Consider the following 22,152-nt stretch of genomic DNA (forward strand, 5'->3'; position numbering starts at 1 on the left):
AGGTTTCAGCTGTTTCTTAAAGATTGACAGAGATCCAGCATTCCGGATATGTACGGGAAGATCGTTCCACCAGCCAGGAACAGAGAACGAGAAAGTTCTGGAGAGTGATTTCGAGCCTCTTTGAGATGGTACCACGAGGCGTCGCTCGCTAGCAGATCTCAGACTTCTAGAGGGTGTGTAGATCTGTAATAGTGAGTGGAAGTAGACCGGTGCCGAGTCTGTGGTTGTTCTATATGCAAGCATCAGTGCCTTGAACTTGATGCGAGCTGCAATCGGTAGCCAATGTAAGGAGATAAAGAGAGGTGTAACATGGGTTCTCTTGGGCTCATTGAATACCAGCCGTGCTGCTGCATTCTGAATCATTTGTAGAGGTTTTATTGTGTTCGATGGAAGTCCAGCCAGAAGAGCATTGCAGTAGTCCAGTCTAGAAATGACAAGGGCCTGGACAAGTAGCTGTGCAGCTTGCTCTGTTAGAAAGGGCCTGATCTTTCTGATGTTGTGTAGTGCAAACCTGCAGGATCGAGCAGTCTTTGCAATGTGATCTTTTGCCGAAGTGTGATCTTTTGCTGAAGTGTGCCGAGACAGGTACACTTAAGGAACAAGCGTACCTGTCTCGGCACACTTCAGTCTTGGCTGCCCCACACAGGTTACTTGTGATGCTATGGCCACTGCTACTAGCGCTGGTCTTTAATAACTCCAGAATAGAACTGAATGGCCTGTGGCCTTTGCTCCTCACGCATTTAACCTGAATAAAAGTACTCAACTGCAGAAAGGGCCTGCGAGCGCTGACATGCCTATATTATTGGTAAAAAAATTTACTCTTCGAAACTGACCACCAAGCCCTCGGTGCACTTATGTCTCCCTCTGGGTCTAGTCACAAACCACTGTGCATGTACCGTTGAACTGTCCATCTCGAGAAGTATGACTTTACAATACAATGCGGCGTGCTTTCCCCAATTTTTGTTTTTGTTAGCCCAAATGTCCAACTCTAATTACCTCATACTCCTGCTGGAGCAGGGGGAGTGCTCACTTGAGGACTATACAGAGGAATTTGTTGCCCTCGCCAACAACTCATGTTACCCAGACAGCTTCTTGTGCGTGATTTATCTCCGGAGACTGAACATCTCCTCTCGAGCGAAGCTGTCTGGGGATGGTCCTTGAGAGAGCATAGCTGCTTACATCAAGTGCGTGCTGGTGTCAGTAGTGACTGTTCAGCCCGGGGACGACGACACCAGCCCCACTCTGGATCCAGAGCCCAGCAAAATCAACAGAGCATTTTTAGTGTGTTTTGCACTAATCCTAAAAAAAGTATACCGATACTGCCAGCAATACTGTCAACCAAAGAGAGTTAAAATAACATACATCTTTCATCGGTTTTCTACTACATGTTTCAGTAAGACATCATCTACATTATATTAAGCTGTGTCTTAACAACTAGGGATCCTTTTAAGGCAGTACACACATATTATAATTTAATAATAGTGTAATTTTACAGTTTCTGCTTCCACAGACATGTCACAACTCCAAGCTGAACAAATAACACATGCAACTAATTGAGTACCTGACTTGCAGCAAAACTGGCTTTAAGTGTCATCACTGCTGTCTGCCTCTTCTTTATTAGCTCCTTCCTCCGCTCTTCTGCCTCGGCCTCTTTCTGTTTCATCCTTAAACACAAGAGCACATTAGTTATAACACAATAGCTCATAAGTTATATATTTAATTCTTATCAATACACCATATTCAATTTTAGACTGGTGACTAATATGAAAGCAGAATAATAAAAAAATGCTGTAACTTCCTCTATACTAAAAAGTTTTAATACTGTAACTACCTATGTAACGTCTGTTTAAGGTAGACAGCCGCTTTGCGATGGCTAGCATGAGCCTGTTGCTGTTGCTTCCTCTGAACATCCACGTCCAATTGCAAAGCCTTGTTATGTTCTCTGTCAAATGGAAGATCACAAAAAACATTGCTATCTGAAAAATACATTTACATAATTTTAAAAAATGTTTATGGGGGTGTTTGCCCACAAAACTACTTGTGGCTCCGTGATGCCAGGTTCTTTGGCTATACTGTTGGGTTACTAAAGAAGAGGCCTATCTCCTTGTTGGCAATAGGTTCAAAACTATTTAGTTTGTGTAAACTTAAAATAAGCAATCTGTCAAGATAATTTTGAGTCAGAAGAGTCAAATAAGATTAGCATTTTTCTATTAATTAAATTGTTTGGTCTTTTGCCAAAAAATGGATTCCTATATAAAAAAAATAAATGAATAAAATAAACATTACATAGCCTCCTTTGAAAATCTATGCAATCTTTTGACTGTTTAACTGTTTAAAAAAAAAGTCTAAAAGTGACATGAATTAAACTGTTAAATGGTTCAGGGCAGGCTTTGTTGTCTTTGTTCAAAGAAAACTGTATGTGATGAAATCTTTATGCAATTTTGTAACATTTCACATTAAATTTACATTTTGTCATGTTGTGCTTTATGTCTACGTTGTGTGATAACGTTCTTCTCTCGTTGAAATCTGATATTTTGTTTCTTCTTGTCCTGAGACTGGATGTTCTTCTCCTCCAGCTCAAGCTCCAGACGCAGAGATGAGAAGCGACCCAGTTCTACTTCCACTTGACACAGCTCCAGCCTGAAAAGAAAGGCCAATTACAATCTACATTCCCAGCAACAATATGCACAACCTGCATTTCAGAAATGCTGGGAATTTGTTTTATTTGAATAAAATGAAAACTAAAACAAATTTATAAAATCGCATGAGCCAATATTTTGGGAATCAAATTTATTTTAGTTTCAGGAATTTGGGTGTTGCAATGCACTTACATACCCCCATAACATCAGAGATGTTATTGTATTTACTGATAGTGTTTCTGGAAGGCTGACCACAAGCATCTAACAAAGGTATTCAAACTTGCCCCTAAGTGCAGAGATTTCTCCAGTCTACCTAAATCTTTTAATGTTGTTATGTACTGTAAATGATGGGATTTGCAAAGCCTTTGCAATTTGAAGTTGAGGAACAATGTTTTTAAAGCATTCCATGATCTTTTTACCTTTTACAGAGATCATTTGTCCATCTTTACTTCTAGAGACTGCCTCTCGAATACATTCATTTTTTTGTGATCAAGTCTGCAAGTCAGTAAATTCTTGGTTATCGTGGATATGCAAGGTGGATATGCAAGGTGTGCATCCTGAAGAACTCTTTCCGTTAAAGAATCCAGTGGCCCTGAAAGCTAAGCAAGTTCCTCCAAAAAATGTCAAGACTGGTTCAGATAAATTAGGTAGAAGTTATCCATCCACTGAAATTAAAACCCACCTAGTTTACTCAAAAGAACCAAAATCTGATTCTGCAAAAAATACTGACCAGGCATCAGAATCTGAAAGTGAGTCTCAGACAGATTTCAGACAAATTCCAGCTCATGGGTCAAGGAAAAAACAGCCAATGCCTAAAATTGCTCCAACATCAACCCAAGACTTAACATTGCATAGTATTCTACAAAAGCAAAACAATATCACATCCTCTCTCATCAAGCAAACACTTCTCTACCTTCAAAGGAAGTAAAAGTCTTTGATGGCGACCCTACGGAATTTAGGGCATTTATGAGATGTTTTGAACATGTAATTGAATGCAAGGTGGATGATGCTCAAGACAGACTATATTTTTTAGAACAATACACAAGGGTGCTGGTAAAAACTTGTCTTCACATTGATTCTAAAAGAGGGTATCTAAGAGCCAAAGCACTTCTTAGAGAGCATTTTGGAAATGAATTCAAGATTTCTAATGCTTACATTGAAAAGGCTTTGTCATGGCCAGCCATCAAAGCAGAAGATCCAAAGGCTTTGCAATCATTTGGACTGTATCTCAGAGGATGCTGTAATGCAATGGAGGAGATAGCATTCATGGAAGAGTTGGATCTTGCTTCCAATCTAAAAGCTCTGGTTGCCAAGTTGCCATACAAGCTTAGAGAAAGATGGCGAACAAAGGTCTCTGAAATTCAAGATGGAGCGATCCACAGAGTTAAATTTCATGATTTGGTCAAATTCATTGAAAAGCAAGTCAAAATATTAACAGACCCTGTGTTCGGTAATATTCAAGATCCAACTAGTCGAAACATAATAAAATCAAAGTCTCCAGTAAAAATGTTCAAGCCTAAATCTTCTAGCAGTAGTTTTGCTACCACTGTGGACAGTGCAATAAAATCTGACACAATCTCACTGTATAAAGATCACAACCTTACAGTACCTTTTTGCCTGTATTGTACAAGTGGCCATCTGTTGGATGATTGTTCTCAATTTAAAAGAAAAGTGCATAAAGATAAAATCCAATTCATAAAAGAAAAAGGAATATGTTTTGGATGTCTTAACCAGGGTCACATGAGTAAAACATGCACAAAGCGTAAAATCTGTAAAGTTTGCAGTCAAAAGAACCCTACAGTGCTTCACATTAAAAAGTTGAATAAAAGAACAGGAATGCCAGAACAACCAGATGCCAGTCAGGCAATTTCTTCCAATGCTTGTGGTCATATTGGGGCAGGTAAAAAGGAAGAAGTACTAGCAATTGTGCCAGTCAAGGTGAAAGCAAACAATGGAAACAAGATAGTACAAACCTATGCATTCCTGGATTCAGGTAGCTCTGCCACATTTTGTACCACAGCTCTCATGACTCAACTTGGCATGACTGGAAGGAAAGCCAACATTCTACTGCGAACAATAAATCAAGAGAAATCAGTGGTTACTCAGGTAATATCAGGGTTGGAAGTGAGTGCATTACATGACAACAATTTTATTACCCTTCCAGATGTGTATACACAAGCTACCATGCCAGTCAATAAGAACAACATTCAGACTCAAAAGGAATTATGTAGATGGTCCTATCTAAAAGGAGTGTCTCTCCCCTCAATTGATTCAGATGTTGACCTTTTAATTGGCACCAATGCCTCCATGCTCCTGGAACCACAGGAAATTATTAACAGTCGTAATGAGGGGCCATACGCTGTTAGAACATTGCTTGGATGGGTAGTCAATGGCCCATTAAGAGAAACAGGCAGTGGAAGTGATGCAAGTGCTTCAGTTCAAGTCAACCGAATATCACTGGTGAGTCTGCATGACTTGATGATATCACAAAATAATGCTGATTTCAGTGAGAAGACATATGAAGATGTTAAAGAGATGTCAGTGGAAGAGAAGCAGTTCATTAGAATTGTAGAGGGTTCTGCTAAACTGGTTAATGGACATTCCAAACTCAAATTACCATTCAAAAGGAATGATGTCTCAATGCCAAACAATCGACAAGTAGCTGAGCAGCGTCTTGAAAGTTTAAAAAGGAAATTCAAGAGAAATCCTGTATTTCAAGAGGAATATGCCAACTTTCTTTCAGACTGTATTGATAAAGAGTTTGCAGAACTTGTTCCAAAGGATCGGCTGAAAGGTACAAAGGGCAAAGTGTGGTATATACTTCATCATGGTGTCTACCATCCAAAGAAAAAGAAGATAAGGGTGGTGTTTGATTGTGGAGCCTCATTCATGGGTACTTCTCTCAATTCTGAGTTACTTCAAGGCCCTGATCTTACGAACAGCCTCACAGGAGTGTTGATGAGATTTCGTCAGGAGCCAGTTGGGATTATGGGTGACATTGAAGCAATGTTTCACCAAGTAAAAGTGGCAGAAGATCATGTTGATTTCCTACGATTTCTCTGGTGGCCAGGAGGTGATGTGAGTCTCACTCCATTGGAGTATCGCATGACTGTACATATCTTCGGAGCCATATCTTCACCTAGCTGTGCAAGTTATGCTCTCAGAAGAACAGCTGAGGACAACAAACAGGATTATAGGCCTGGGGTGACCAACACAATCTTGTCTAATTTCTATGTGGATGACTGTTTGAAGTCTGTATCCAATGAGAAAAGTCTTGCTTATCTCAGACTTAACAGCTGCTTGTGAAAGAGGAGGATTTCACCTTTCCAAATTGGTAAGCAACAGTCGATTAGTGCTATCCTGCATTCCAGAAACTGATCGAACCAAAGAAGTAAGAAACTTAGACTTGGACAAAGACAAGCTTCCATTAGAGAGAGCACTGGGAGTATACTGGTGTATGGAAGGTGATAATTTTACATTCAATGTCGCAATCCAACCGCAAGCACACACCACACGAGGAATATTGTCCACTGTAATTTCCATTTATGACCCTCTTGGGTTTCTTACTCCTTTCACTCTTCCTGCTAAGCTGGTGTTACAAGAACTTTGCAGAATTAATATTGGCTGGGATGAAGAGATACCAAAGAGCTTAAATGATAGGTGGATTAAGTGGAAAAATGACCTTGAACAAATAACTAATTTCCAAGTAAGCAGATGTGTAAACCCAAACACTTTGGCTTTCATACTCAAGCCCAACTTCACCACTTTGCTGATGCAAGTGAACAAGGGTATGAAACTGTGAGTTATCTAAGGCTTGTCAATGAGCAAAATGCAGTGCATGTTACCTTTCTGATGGGGAAATCCAGAGTAGCCCCTCTAAAGAAGATATCAATTCCAAGATTAGAGCTTGCTGCAGCAGTTCTGGCTACTAAGGTGGACAGAGTAATCAAAACTGAATTGCAATTGAACTTGGAAACTTCAGTTTTTTGGACAGACAGTGAATCTGTGTTGAAATACATAGCCAATGAGCACACAAGGTTTCACACCTATGTTGCAAACAGAGTCTCCTTGATTAGAGAAGCTACAGAGTTATCACAATGGAAATTTGTAGACACAAAAACTAACCCTGCTGATGATGTCTCCAGTGGTCAGAGTGCAGAAAAGTTCCTGCAAAATAAAAGATGGATTTATGGTCCAGACATCCTTTGGAAAACGGAGGAAGATTGGCCCTCAGCAAACTTTACAGAAGCTCACTCTCTGTCTGAAAATGATCCAGAGGTAAAGAAAAGACCAACTATGAATCTAATTGTTCACGATGAAGTCAATCCTACAGACAGACTGATGTCCTATTTTTCAAGTTGGACTAAGCTTAAAGTTACAGTAGCCTGGTACTTGAAACTAAAAGAAATCTTGAAAGACTTCAATCAAATTTCAACAGTCATTCAAGACCATTTACACGAAGTATGGAAAAGGAATTGCAACAAAGAGAGCAGAACAAGACACTACTGGGTAAGAAATGCCTAAATGTTGCAGACCTGGAGATAGCAGAACAGTCTATAGTTCAGTATATTCAAGCAAAGCATTTTCCAAAGGAACTTTCCAAGAAAATATCTGAAAACATCAAGAGGGCAAGTCCAATTTACAAGCTTGATCCAGTGTTAAAAGATGGAATTCTTTGTGTAGGAGGACGTCTATCAAAGGCTGCTCTTCCTGAAAAGATAAAGCATCCTGACATTTTGCCTAAACACACCCACATATCCACCTTAATTCTCCGTCACATACATGAAAGAATGGGACATGCAGGAAGAAATCTCATGCTCTCAGAACTTCGTAAAAGATTTTGGATCATCAAAGCCAATTCTGCAGCAATAAAATCATAACCCACTATACTGTGTGCCAAAGAAACAGAGCCAAAATAGGCCAACAAAAAATGGCTGATTTACCACAAGAAAGGTTGGTTGCTGATTTACCCCCATTCAGTAATGTGGGTGTAGATTATTTTGGGTCCATAGAAATTAAAAGAGGACAAACCACAATGAAACGATATGGAGTGTTATTTACTTGTATGACAAGCAGAGCTGTTCATATAGAGGTTGCTCATTCACTTGACACAGACTCCTGTATTCAGGCCATTAGGCATTTCATTTGTAGAAGAGGCCAAGTAAAACACAAACAATCTGACAATGGCACAAATTTTGTGGGCGCAGAAAAGGAACTAAGGGAGGCCCTTGCAGCCCTCACTCAAAATAACATTCAAAAGGCTTTACGTCACCGTGGGGTAGAATGGAGTTTTAATTCACCTGGAGCCTGTCACTGAGGAGGAGTGTGGGAGCGTTTGATCAGATCTACTAGACATGTGCTTCTTTCTGTCCTAAAACAACAGGATCTGACTGAAGAAGGACTGGAAGGATAGTCACCACAGAAATCATGTCCATAAAGATAATGACCAGCCCTGCCGGAGTCCAATAAGCACTGAGAACAAGTCTGACTTACAGTCGGCAATGTGAACCAAGCTCTTGCTCTGGTCATATAGGGACTGGACAGCGCTTAGAAAAGTGCCCCGAACCCATATTCCCAGAGCACCCCCCACAGGACAGCGAAGGACACGGTTGAATGCGTTCTCCAAATCCACAAAGCACATGTGGACTGGCTAAGCAAACTCCCATGAACCCTCCAGTACCCTGAAGTACTCATACTTGCGTATTTTTGTTTCATTGTTGGAAATATAAAGGCATTATAACTTAATTCAAATAGACTTCATTGAGCTTTTGGACTCTCAAGACATGTTTTTTTTTGATTGCCCTTTTATATTAAGTGTCCCTACCACCTGTGTACTTGGTAACTAGATGTGTATGTAGTATGTGTAAGTAGTATCTTTTGCTCTAATGTTTGTGTAACTGCACATTTGTAACAACCCTCTGAATGGTAGTTGTAATTTGAATGTGACTGGTGTGACCTGTTCCATGATGATGAAGGGACCAACGTATCTGGGATTTTTGACCTGATTGATACTGTGGCATGTCACCTCTGCGGTGACTGACTTGGATCTTCTTCCTGCGCACAGACCACTGCAGATGGTAATAAGCATCATCCCAGAACCTCTCTCCTGGAACCAGTGGTCAACAGCTGGCACCTTCAACAGTTCTCCTCTCCTCTTCACCTCTCAAGCTCTGTCAGGTTGGATGGGGCAGATGTACATGCTCAGGTTTCTCCAAAAATATTTGATTGGGTTCAATCCCAGGCTGTTTCTGGGACACTTAATGACATTCACAAAGTTGTCTATAAGCAACTCTTGCTGTGTGCTAAGGGTCATTGTGCTGTTGGTGAACCTTCTGCCCAGTGTAAATCTTTTGAATGCTCTGGACCGGGTTTCTTTTAAAACTATCTCTATATTTTGCAGCACTATGCAGTCCTTCTACTCTGATGAGTCCCACAGTCCCTGCTACTGAAAAACAGCCCCACAGCATGAGGCTGCTGCCAGCACACTTTACTTTTGGGATGGTACTCTGCAGATCACAAGCAGAGCTGCTGAGCTGCCGAGCTTTCCTTCAAACATGATATTTAGAGTCGAGGTTAATTTGTGTCTCTCAACCTGAGGGCCTGCTTTTTTGCTAATTTCAAGTGTTTTCATGTGTCTTAACTGAGGAGAGGATTGAGTCTTACCACACTGTCATAAAGCCCAAATTGATGAAGTGCTGCAGTGATGTTCATCCTTCTGTAGATTTCTTCTAATCTTATATGATCATGAAGCTCTATTAGAGTGACCATCAGGTTATTGGTCACACCTCTAACCAATACCTTTCTCCATCAGTTTGGCCAGGAGGATAAATTTGGGAAGAGTCCTGGTTGTTTCAAACTTCTTCCATTAAGGTGGACGAAGAATACATGCTTCTGTGACCCTTTGGAGGAAAATATTTTTTTTAGCGCTTCCGCTGATGTGTGATTTGGTGCAAACCTGTTTGTCAGTTCTTCAGACAGTTTCTATTCACCTTATTGTATGTTTTTTGCTCTGATGTGCATTATCAGCTATTAGACCTTTTATTATGATGCGTGCATCTTTTGAAATTCAATTGAATTGGCCACAGGTTCACTTCACCAAGTGTAGTAACATCTACAAGCGATATGAATGCTCCTGAGCTAAATTTCAACTGCCCCAGATAAGGGTATGAATACTTTCACAATGGAATCATTTTAGTTTTTTTTTATAAAAAAGGCATACAAACAATGCATTAGCTTTAATATTCTTGGATCCAGGTCTTTTGTAAAATTGTGAAATCAAACCTGGTGAAGAAGAGTGCCCAACGGGCTTGGCATGGGTTTAGCTTTGACCTTCTCCTCTTCCATCTGCACACCCAAGTGGTCAATGATGTAACGAGGAATGGCATGATGGAAGGCAGATTTCTGCTTTGAGGAAGAGTTGACACTCACATAGCTTCCTTAGGACCTCAGCAACGTGCTGCCAATGTTCTGCCTCACTCCGGGCATATATCATGTGGTCGATGTAAATTACAATGAACCTGTGGAGAAACTCCTGGAGGACCTTGTGCATGAAATCTTGAGATACGGAGGGGGCATTGATTAATCCATAGGGCATGACGAAATACTCATAGTAGCCAGTATGGGTCACGAAAGCTGTTTTCCACTCATCCCGCTCACGTATACTTATGCGGTTGTAGGCGCTGCAGAGGTCCAATTTCATGAATATTTTAGCTCCTTTTAGTTGCTCAAGGGCAGCTGGGACAAGGGGAAGTGGACAGCCAAACTTAACTGTGATGTTGTTGAGAGACCAGTAATCGATACAAGGCCTCAAGCTTACACTCTTTTTTGCCACAAAAGAAGATTGATGCACCAGGGAAGGTCGATGGTCTGATATAGCCCTGTTCAAGTGCCTCAGCGATGTATTCCTTCATGGCTTTACTCTCCAGAAGTGATACTGGGTATATCTTGTGGCTCACCCCGAACTAGGTCAATGGCACAGCTCTCTTGGGGCACCAAACATCACTGAACTGAGAGTAGCAGGAAGGAATATTTACATTTGAATTTGAATTTGAATTTGAATTTTAACTGGCAGATTAGAGATGAGAGGTTGGGTTGATAGACATTCTGAGAAGCAGTTATTACCTCATTTTAAAACTTCTCCTGTGCCCCAAGAGAGGATGGTTTCAGATTCTGGTTCTGGAGGGCTGGTGGTTTCTGGAAGGAGTGCAGTAATATTGATTTTTCCATGGGAAATGGGTGTGCAATATGGGCTGAACAGCATATTGACAGTTCAATAAGTCTTTCCAATCCATAGGAATCATCGTAGGCAGCTAACTGGAGATGAAGTTGGGGTTCCAAATATTGCCAATATATTGCATCCACTGGCTGCTGCTAAAGTACAAAATTTAAGTGAATATTCTTGGCTTGTCATAGTACCTTGTGTGAAGTGGTACAGCTGTTCAACAGCGGAAGTATCCCCATCAGCTCTTCCAAAAACCACCTTGAAGTGAGATATGAAAGTCTGAACAGATCATGTTGCGGGGCGGGCCTGGGCCCCATATTGTCTTTGCCCATTGTAATGCAGCTCCAGACAGTAGAGAAATACCATGTGCTATTTTAGCTTGATTTGAAGTTGAGGTTGCATGGTAAAAACCCATTGCACTCCTCCGCATTGCCAGAGTAGGGCGCCATTCAGGCCATGGGACTGTTGATTGATAGTGGCGAAGAATCACTCTGTGCTGGCGGATTGCTGACAGGTGATTTTAACTTTTATGGATCTGCCAGGCTCTTCCACCAGCTAACCACGATCCATTCAACCAGAACGCTCCCTGTCACCTGAGTTCTAAGCAGCTGCAACTGAAACCTATCACCAGCTCATCAAGACTCTGCATATAAGCACAGTTCCCTCAGTGTCCAGTCTCATTTAAGTCACAAAGTGGATTTTTCTGATGCTCTATTGAGTTAAACCATTTGCTACTTACCTTGAAAACTTACCTCTTGTATTATCATCCAGATTCTGTGTGTTCCAGTCCCAGTATCCTCCTGTGATGTGTGCTCCTCCGTGTCCAGTTCCAAGCTCCAACGATCCTTTTAAAGGATACATCCTAGTCAAATCTCCTAGTTTCAAATCTCCAGACAAGCTTTCACCTCTGTGTCCATGTCCGTTTCATAACAGAAGACCAGACCAACACCACTGACACAGTATGAGTATGGTCAATTCATTACAGGAACACATGGATTCATTCCGCAGAGTACTCCAGTCTCCACATCACCAATAATATGCTACATATCTAAGAACTGCCCACAAGGGTCCATTAGATGCTTCATGTCACATATCGTCGCTGTCAGGCGGAAACCTCCTATTGTCAAAATTTTCTCAATTTCGTATTTTTTCCACAAATCAATGCTATTGGTCATTGCCTACATGGGTCTGTTATTTTTTTTTTTTTTTTTACAAATTATTAACCAACCTAAAATGCTGAAAATAGCTTGAGAGCAAATGTCTTAACTCATTGGACACTTTAACTGTCTGAGAAGTCTTCACACTTCTTATACACTCTGCGGGAGCTTCACAGCAGATGTCTCATCAGTAATATTGCAATGAATGCTAATCAAGCAACACATCCTCTAATAGTTAGGTTGGATACATTTGAGTAGGCCTGTTTTGTTAAAAAATCGATAGCTGTAATGTTTTGGTGCAGAAGGAAGCCCGTGAGCCATGAAAGTAAGTTTGCAAGCAGATTACAGGCTAATTTCCATTTATTAGACAACTTAATCAGCTGATTGTTTTTGAATTGCATCACTTATAGGTCTTAAACCTTTCAAATAGAGTTTTTATGTATGTATTTAACCACAGTCATTAGCTTTGGTTACCTATTTAAGCCTTTTCTCTTGTCAAAAGTCTCAATTCGATCACAGACTTTGTTTGCGTGCAGATTAATTTCCACCTATTACACAGCCTAGCCAGTTTATTGTTTTATTTTGGTATTGCATTACTCATAGCTCAGTTTTGATTTGCTCATAAAGCCATGCCTCTTGGCTCAATGCGACCACAAAATTTAGAACACTGCTGGTAGAGGCGACATCTGCATCCATACCATTTTTATCAATGACAGCCTAATCTCGTATCTCCCTTCTCCCAAGTCAAAAATCTGGTATCTCTGATAAAACATGATTTTGTGGAAATGTTGTGTTGTATTAATGTTCTGCTAATTTTGTTAATGGTTTAGTTAATGGTACACAACTGTATATGATAGCAATATAAGGTATAACACCAACTTTAACGATACAGTGTTTAATAACAGTTAAATATGCAGTTCTTTTAATTTCCTGAAAAATAATGGTTTTGGAGATGCAAGGATTCCACCTGACAGTGATGATATGTCACTGCAAAGGGGGTTGCACACAAGATTAGCACCACAGATTTTGACCCTAAATCATTTTTTTAATATAAATAATAATTTCACCCAGATTATGTGTTCAGCAAAATGCTTGTCTTTTTGTGGCGTGAATTAAGTTTATATGCGTTATATAGAGAGCTATAATAATGTAAAATTGTGCTTGAATGCTTTTTAAGACACAGAACTACAAACTACAACTTTGTTTATTCTTCTAGAGAACCCTCAAGTGTGTGGTGAATAGACTGTCTAAGCTTTGATTTTTTTTTTTATCAATTTAAAAATTACTAAATGATAAGTAATATTTCTTCTATTGTTTGATGACAACATAAAAAACTACTACACTTTCAGAAGTTACTGCCTGAGAAGCTAACAATTAGGTAACACTTTAGTATATGGACTAATTTTCATTATTAACTAGTTGCTTATTAACATATTGGCTGTCTACTAGTATTTATAACACACTGAACTTATTCTAAATCCCTAATTCTAGCCAATACCTAAACTTAACAACTACATTACATACTATTAATAAGATGCAAATTAGGGGTTTACTGAGGCAAAAGTCATAGTTAATGGTTTGTTAATAGCGAGAATTGGACCTTGAAAAAGTGTGAACGTAAATATATTTAAATAAAACTAAATGCTAATAAAAACAAATAGGCCTATATCAAGTCAATGCAAGCATCAAGATCCAGAAAATAGTATCTATAACATTACATTACATTACATGTGGAACAGACATTTTTAAATAAAAGTCCACAGACAACATGGACTGAGTGCTACCACCTTTGAAGGTCCTGCAGCAGATGTCGCCACCTCTGGAGAATCTACAGCAGATGCTGAAACCTCTGGAGGTTCTGCGGCAGGAGCCGGCACCTCTGGAGAATCTACAGTAGATGCTTACACCTCTGGAGGAACTGAAGAGGATTCGTGGACAGGTAAGGCCTCAGGGGCAGACTCGTGGACAGGTATCCATATCCAGGCCAGGGCATGACAAGGAATTACAGATGGCCTGACATTGTGAGAGTTCATAGACTGGCTCCATAACTGAGGCAGGACAGAGTCAAAGTTCACTGACGGCCTCTTTAGCTGTGACAGGACAGAAAGGGGACATGGCCATGACAGGGCAAGATGAGAACTCAGGGATGACCTCCATGGCCATGACAGGGCAGGACCACGACTGATGAATGGCTACCACTGACACCTCTGGAGGTTCTACAGTGGTACCATCTGGACACAGAGAGAGTTCAGTAACGATTCCTCCACCCGTGACATGACATGCATGTCAGGAGCAGAAGCAAGAACTGCTACCTTGGAAGGTTCTGGAGAAGCTTTGGCAAGCACCGTTGCCTTGAGGAACACGGTGGTGAGCGCCACTGCACAGGAGGTTCTGCAGCATCAGCAGCCACCTCCTGGATTGTTGTAGTGACCACGATTGTCCTCAAACTGGATATCAGACTGGGACATCAGAAAACTGACCTCAAATATTTGGGTGAATCAGACAGGGAGTGACAGGCCCTTAGATGGATAGACGAGTTCCATTGAGACACTGGATGATCTGCTCTGATGTGAAGTGTCTCTAGGTGGTCAAAGTGGCGTGACTTTGGCAGATCAGTGATGATTTGACATGACACTGGAAGACCAACGATGAAATGATGATCAGTAATGGCAGAACCTGGCTGGTGAACATCAATAGTGACTTGGCTTGACTTGTGCAGATCTTGCGGCTTGCTTGAAATATAACAATAGACTTGCCATGCTCAAACCATTGTCCACTTGGAAAGCTGCTGGGTACTTGTTTGGCCAAGTATTCAGTAATGGATGATTCAAAAATGAGCGGGTCCATGTGCAAAAACAAAGGCAGAGTCGGATAATGACAAACAGGTGTGGAACAGGCAAAACACAAGAATAGTCCCAGGGTAAGCGTGAGTCTGCAAACGGCGAACAATATCCAGAGAATGAGACAAAAGGGGTAGTCAGACAACAAGCAAAAGTCAAGGCACAATACAAAGTAAATCCAACACAGAGAAAAAAATAGGGGTAGAAGCTAAGTAATACTCAGCGGCTAGATCAGTGACTGAATAGTGTTTAACCAGACAGGATGATGAGATAACAAGGGGTAGGAATTAATGAATTACCACGGAAACTAACCAGGTGAGCAGAGGAAACATGGGAACACAGAAACAATGGTGAACAGACATTTCAAAATAAAGTCCACAGACAACAATAAAGGGAGTTTGCCATTGTGACAGATCTAAAACTTACTCATGCTCTCTCAAGATCATGGCTAAATGAGCTCCCAAATCTTCTTCTGCCTGCAGCTCAGAGCACATACGCTTGTGTTGAGCCCGAAGCCGAAACAGTGCCACGCTGCACAGAATAATGCAGAATAAGAGACATACAGAAATTCATCTTCTATAGACCTTTGTTCTCAAATCACCTCTGTGTTGTTTTTTTTTACCTGTTCTCAGATTGTGTCTCTCTGTCCATGTCCACCTCAATCTTGTCTCTCAATTCCTCCAGGTTAGATACATGAACTTGAAATGCTTTTAGTTCCTCCCTGGAAGACGATACATTTTATAATGTTTTGTTCATGTTATATTATTCAGCAATTAAAAACAAATACTATCTCTAATTAACAGGTCATTAAAAACTGTATTTAGAAACAAGAAATTTCCCATTAGAGAATTGTGTGAAATTAGTATGCTATCAAGGTCCCTTTTAGGCATATCTCTGAAGGAAGATCACCATACAAAGCAAATCAACACACTCTCATGAGAGCAAAATGATATGGCATTATACTGCTTGATTATAAAAATATATGTATAAATATATGCATAGCATAGCGTAGTGCTTTCTATTTCCTATTACAATCATGACTAAGTTTAGACTTTAAAGGTTAGACTGGTTCATTTAAGATTTGGTTTGTTTTTGTTTAACCATACTGAATCAAACACTTGCAATTTTTACATGGTTTTTCAAAACTTCTCATGAAACTGGGCTTTAAAAATCCACACTGCACAAATCTTAATAAACCTTTTTTCTCTCTCTCTTTCTCTTTTTTTTTGTTTTTGTCAAGCTCAGTCCACCCACCTAACAGCTTTTCTATGGTATGTGGTCACACCATGCTGTATTTTTGAAAACACGGTATGAGAGACAGAATCTAAAAAAATATCCTGATACAAGAAGGGCCACATTATAACAAGTACATCACATGTGAATACAGACCTGGCCTGTAGCACATCCAGTTGCTTCTGTTGGTAAAAGATGTCCAGTTGATCCAGAATTTTTTTCAGTTTGTACACGCGTATCTTTTCAGTGTTTTCCCCAATGTTGTCACTTCCATCTTCACAATCACTCACTTCCCTTAAGGTACACAAGAGCCAATAATACAGATTTACACCACTGTTCAAAAAATGTTAAAACAGATCAAAACTAAGAGTATTGTAAATGTTTACGTAAGTGTGTATATGCTCAGTTTCAAACTAATTGTTTCTATATTCTAATTGGCGCCCAAATAACTTTTCTTTTATTATCAGTTGAAAAGCATTGTGCTAGTTGATAGGAAGGGTTTCTGAAGGATCATGTGACACTGAAGGCTGGAAAAAGGAAAGTTCTTATTTAGCATAGCCAAATAACAGTTATTATATTTGTGTCACGATTGAGAAGACTGAGGCATGCGGATCCATTTGCAGGCTTTTATTTGATGAAGGCATGATCAAAGCAGGCAGATGTCAACACAGCAAACAGCAATATCAGAGGGAAGGCAATAACAAAATCCAAAAACAGGCAGAGGTCGAAATCCAAACAAAATCCAAAAATAGGCAGCAAACAATTAAAAAAAAACAAAGGCAGGCCGGGTCAAAACCAGAGAATATCGAGAGAACAGAAAAAAAACATGCAAGAACGAACAAACAAGGCTATGCTAACTACAATGCTGCATGTGGATGAAAGGCCTGCTACAAGATTTATAGTCCCTAAACAGGAAGTAGCAGCAGAGGAAGCGATCACTGTTCATACAGAGGTAATAGTGAACACGTTGACGTCCTCGGAGCTACACCTGAACATGGCCCAGTCTGCGTCATCCAAAGCGTCCTGCAGAGCGGCCACCGAATGGTCAGACCAGCGTGACACCTCCCTCTGTACCGGGGCTTCCTGTTTCAGCCTCTGTTTGTAAACAGGCAGGAGGAAGATGGCGGCATGGTCCGATTTACCAAACGGTGGGCATGATTTTGCCTTGTAGCTGTCTCTGAAGGGTGTGTAGCAGTGATCCAGTGTCCTTTCGCCCCTGGTGGGGCAGGTGATGTGCTGGTGAAAGTTCGGCAGTGCGCGCTTGAGGTTTGCACTGTTAAAATCCCCCAGCACAATGAGTGCGGCGTCCCGGTGCTGTGTCTGGTGTGTTGTGAGGTGGTCGTGTAAGTCCCATATTGCAGTGTCCGTGTCCGCTTGAGGTGGAATATAAACGGCGCTGACTATGACCGAGCTGAATTCCCGTGGAAGATAGAAAGGGCGACATTTGATGGTCAGAAGTTCCAGGTTTGGTGTGCAGGAGCGTGAGAGAGGAACAACACTCGCGCTGTCACATCAGCGGTTGTTCACCATCAGACACACTCCACCTCCCCGTGTCTTCCCCGACTCCATTGTTCTGTCCATGCGGTAAACGGAGAAAAACTCGGCCGGTTGTATGGCGTGGTCCGGTACCGCTGGGTTCAGCCATGTCTCGGTGAAGCAGAGAAGTTTGCAGTCCCGAATGTCTCTCTGGAACTTGATCCTTGCCCTGAGGTCATTGAGCTTGTTTTCCAGAGACTGGACGTTGGCTAACAGGACACTAGGTAGGGGAGCGCGGTGTGAGCGTGCCCTCAACCTGTTCCAGACGCCGGCTCGTTTCCCTCGTGGACGCCGGTGCGGGTCGCGTCCTTTTGTCTTTGACAGGATCTTGCTCAGCCAACATGGGTCCGGGTTTAAAAACGGCGAAAGGTGGGTGCATTGTACACCAATAGATATAAGAGTGGCTCGGTCATATGTAGTAATAGCCATCTTATATAAAGAGAACAGCGCAGACTATTTAAAATACAAACAATTAACAAAAAAACAGAAAGTTTTGCCGGAGCAGTGCCATCTTGGCGCCATCTTGGCCTTAGCGGCAGACCTGTGGACAAGAAAGACCTCTGGAGTAGGCTTGTGCACCGGAGTGGATTGACGGGCAGGAATGGGATCAGGAGCAGATTTGCAGATTGGTGTATAAATTGAGCAGTGTGTGGCCCGCCCAAACACACAAAATGGCAACCGCCATTACAGGAAGTGCAGTGGATGGGGCGCAGAGAACAGTCTCAGGGATGACTTGTAATGAAGCCCTGGGATACCGACTGCCCTCAATGATATCACTGGTGGTTCCGACAGACTGGATATCAGCGTCAAACTCCCTTGGAATGCCCTGGTGTCCTCAAATGCAGCAGCCACAACCTTGTTCAGGGGCTCTGGCGAGGCGGCCATCTTGTGCATTTATTCCCTCACAAAAGAAGTCAATCAATACATAGTCTGGTAAATCTGAGTGGTAAGCAAGGTCTATATAATCTTGGATATAATCTTCAAGTGTTCTGGTGCCCTGCTTGAAAAGATGCTGGATCCTGCTATGTTGTAGGATCCTGGTATGTTGCAACCACTACATTTCCCATGGTACCGTGCGTGTATGTTGCCATAGAAACACAACAACAAAAGGATGTCTCTCTGGCATTCTGTTTGACATGCTGCCACTTTAGACGCCAGACATTTGACAAGAAAAATGTAAAGAAAAGTTATTTTATAGGAATTTGTTTTAGGTTATGGATATCATGTGCGTATAAGCTTTAATTCAGAAATAATTAGCCAGGCAAATAGTCTGTTTAGGTTGTTTACAAACAAAACACGGCTTCATGTTGACGTTGTAGTGTCAAATTTGAGGCTAATCTTCAAGAAATAGAATAAATTAATATTATTTATCTGTATCCAGCAATTGATCATCGAGTTATTGATTTAGTAGTTTTGCTGTTATTGACTTGGAGATCTCTCAACACCTGCATGTGAGCAATATATATATATATATATATATATATATATATATATATATATATATATATATATATATATATATATATATATTATTCTTTTGTTGGTTTGCCCTTGTTTGTATATAAGCATTGGCCAAATAACTAAATGTAAATGTACAATCAAGTTGATGACTGCAATGTAATAAGTCTTTTTTTATTATTGTTATTAATTTATACATTCATTTATTCCTTCATGAATAAATAAATGAATTACATGAATGAATGAATTAATGATGTATTGTAATGATGTATAATGATGCATTTTAACACCTACCAGCTGTCAAATCCCGTGGAACAATCAGAGAAGTCCTCAAACTTGAACATGTCATCCTGCCTTCCAATCTCTAAATTAAACATAATTACGAATGTATAAAATACATTACATATTGTACCTGAGTCATGGTAATACTACTAACAACAGCTTGTAGTGTGTTTTTAAAAATAGCTTTACCGTCTGTGTGCTCCTCTGCTCCAATTGTGTGTGGCTCTTGCTCACATGCAGGTGTTGAGAGATCTGGATTGTTTGCCATAATCTCGTCTCCAAGTCAATAACAGCAACAATTACTAAATCAATAACCTAACCAGACTATTTCCTGGCTAATTACTTCTGAATTAAAGCGTATACGCGCATAATATCCATAACCTAAAAAAATCCTATAACATAACTTTCTTACGTTTTTCTTGTCAAATGTCTGGCGTCTAAAGTGGCAGCGTGTCAAACTGAATGCCAGCGAGACATCCTTTTGTTGTTGTGTTTCTATGGCAACATACACGCACGGTACCATGGGAAATGTAGTGGTTGCAAGTAAGCACGCAGCGGCGCTTGTGTTGCGCTCTCCAGTTCATAAATAAAAGTCAAGTTACATGTTGGCTGTGGTAGATTACCGCTTCATTATTTAAATAGACAGGTCGCGATCACTAATAATGCCCGCTGTTTTAGGTCCATTTCTTTATAATGAGCACCTCGAATCGGTCTAAACGACTGCTTAATCAGCTTATATTTAGAATTAATAGGCTATTTACTGAAAAGAAAGTTTTGCGTGGGATGAATAGATCACATCCCAGCAAACATTGGTCCGACGGCAATGTCTTGTCCCTGGCCAAGTCGGGGTAGAACTGACGTAAATATGCAAAACTATTTGGCAGAATATTTTCTAAAAATGCATTCAAATAAATTTTTGGGTATATGTCTACAGTTCTCTGGGGTTGCATGTAAAGTGGTTACTTTGACTTTTACCTGCTTATATCCTGTCGTGAGAGGACGTCCAGCAGGTGACGTCTTATAGTCATCACCCTCTATGAAATCCTTTTCATATTTCGTGTTTAGGCCCTGTACTGTATGCTGAACTGTGCAACATGAAGCAAGTGAAGAGCTGTTACAAGCTGACAAGTGGCCCCTGGCTTTTTTCCCTTCTAGCTTATAATTCATTGTCTAGGTGTCATTGTAACTGCTGGACTACAAGTTACAAAGGTAGTAAAATAACTTTTTTAGTAAAACAAAACAAAACATGAATATACAAAAAACATGACCTTTAACTTTTCACACATACTGACCTTTCCATAAACTCCTAAACTGTCAGAAAGAGATCATGTGTGAACTTGTGTGAAATTTCACGTGTGATGAACAATTTACCCGTATGAGAAGTTGTAACATTACAGTACATTGTCAGAATGCTGCTGTGTTATGCGTGTCTGTGACTTCAGAAGATGTAAGATGTCTACTCCTGGCCAGAAATAAAAGAAATATAATCCGACTGGATCAACAGTGAAATTAAAGTGCTCCTCCTTTGACTTTTGGTAGTCACCTGAGAGGAACCGTTAACTAAAGCGTCCTAAGCCCTGCTCACACTGATTTTAGCCACTATTTAGCCACAAAAACATCCTAGGCTAAAATCTGTAGTCTTTGATTGTTAGTTTAACATTTTAACCGACAGTTGATTTTTCCTAGATTTAGTGCATAGTCCTGTAGCGTGACATCTCTTGTGATGAACATCAAACTTTCTTCGTACTTAAAGACAAGCCATTCTAATATTTAATGCTAGAGATTTCTTCTATATGCCACAAATTCCTGCGCTTCCATGTTGCTTTTGCTATGATAAACACCAGTTGTGCTGCTGTTTTCTTGTGAGTGCGTATAATTCTTAAATATGCCGTTTTTAACACCATTCATACACTTTTCATGAAAACCAACATTTCAGCCGTGGCTCGCGTCACTTAATAATGTGTGGGTTACTTTTAACACGTCTTGCCTGGCGTACAGTCTGACATTAATTAGTAACTGAGTAAACATTTATGAAATTTATGAAAATAATGAAGTGGTAGTTGTAGAATTTATTGGGCCTACTCTGATTAGATGTTAATGTCATATGTTTAAAAGTTACAGAAATGTCACAGAAATGACCAGTATTTTGGAATGGATAAATAATGGATAAAACTGTTAAAGACAGGCCATTTCTATCTTTATATCAACCTGTGAATGTGAGGTGACTCAAGTTTTATTTTTAAATGTATTTGGTCTGAACATGTAGTATATACTGTGTTAGAGGAGAGAAACGATACTCAAGATCACACATGTGCTTCAGGGGATTCATACGAGCGAGCGTAGCTCTTTTCATTCTCCCAAAGTGTGTTTCCATGTATTTGACATGAATACTATAGTCCCCGATGTAAAGCATATACTGTTTTGTGTATTTACTGAGTAATATGCTCAAAGGAAGTTGAAGATGTAATATGTGTATGATAGGGTGATGCATTTATGTGGTAAGATGTGCAGATTGTTTATGTGTGTTCATGTTCTTTTTATTTTATGTTTTTTTCCGTCTATTTAAATAGCAGCACATACGTTTTTGTAGCCTTGTTTGCACTGGGTTAAGTTGAACAGGGCTTGTGAGTTTGGTTTTCTTATCAGAAGCCAATCTTGTGAAGAGCTCTTTTCTTGAGGACATTTGTAATTTTGTTTCTGGGGGCCATTGAAGCTAATTGAGTGATTTTCTGTGTTTATTTCTTTTATTTTTTGTTATTCTGTCTCTTTTCCCCCCAGTTATTATG

General features: G+C 40.3%; 1 protein-coding gene across 1 annotated transcript in view; it reads right to left on the bottom strand.

Moving 5' to 3' along the window:
- LOC122334168 (cilia- and flagella-associated protein 74-like) overlaps positions 1 to 19,829 on the bottom strand; it is a 33,027-nt gene extending 13,198 nt beyond the window's left edge. The window contains 8 exon segments of the mRNA XM_043232020.1: positions 1,562 to 1,664; positions 1,832 to 1,942; positions 2,467 to 2,640; positions 15,284 to 15,388; positions 15,480 to 15,578; positions 16,247 to 16,384; positions 19,379 to 19,448; positions 19,556 to 19,829. Coding sequence (XP_043087955.1) covers positions 1,562 to 1,664; positions 1,832 to 1,942; positions 2,467 to 2,640; positions 15,284 to 15,388; positions 15,480 to 15,578; positions 16,247 to 16,384; positions 19,379 to 19,448; positions 19,556 to 19,634 — 879 coding nt within the window. The 5' untranslated portion in view covers positions 19,635 to 19,829.
- Between the last annotated feature and the right edge of the window lie 2,323 nt (positions 19,830 to 22,152).

This window comes from Puntigrus tetrazona, unplaced genomic scaffold (genome assembly GCF_018831695.1).
Source record: "Puntigrus tetrazona isolate hp1 unplaced genomic scaffold, ASM1883169v1 S000000495, whole genome shotgun sequence".
Classification (NCBI taxonomy): Eukaryota; Metazoa; Chordata; class Actinopteri; order Cypriniformes; family Cyprinidae; genus Puntigrus; species Puntigrus tetrazona.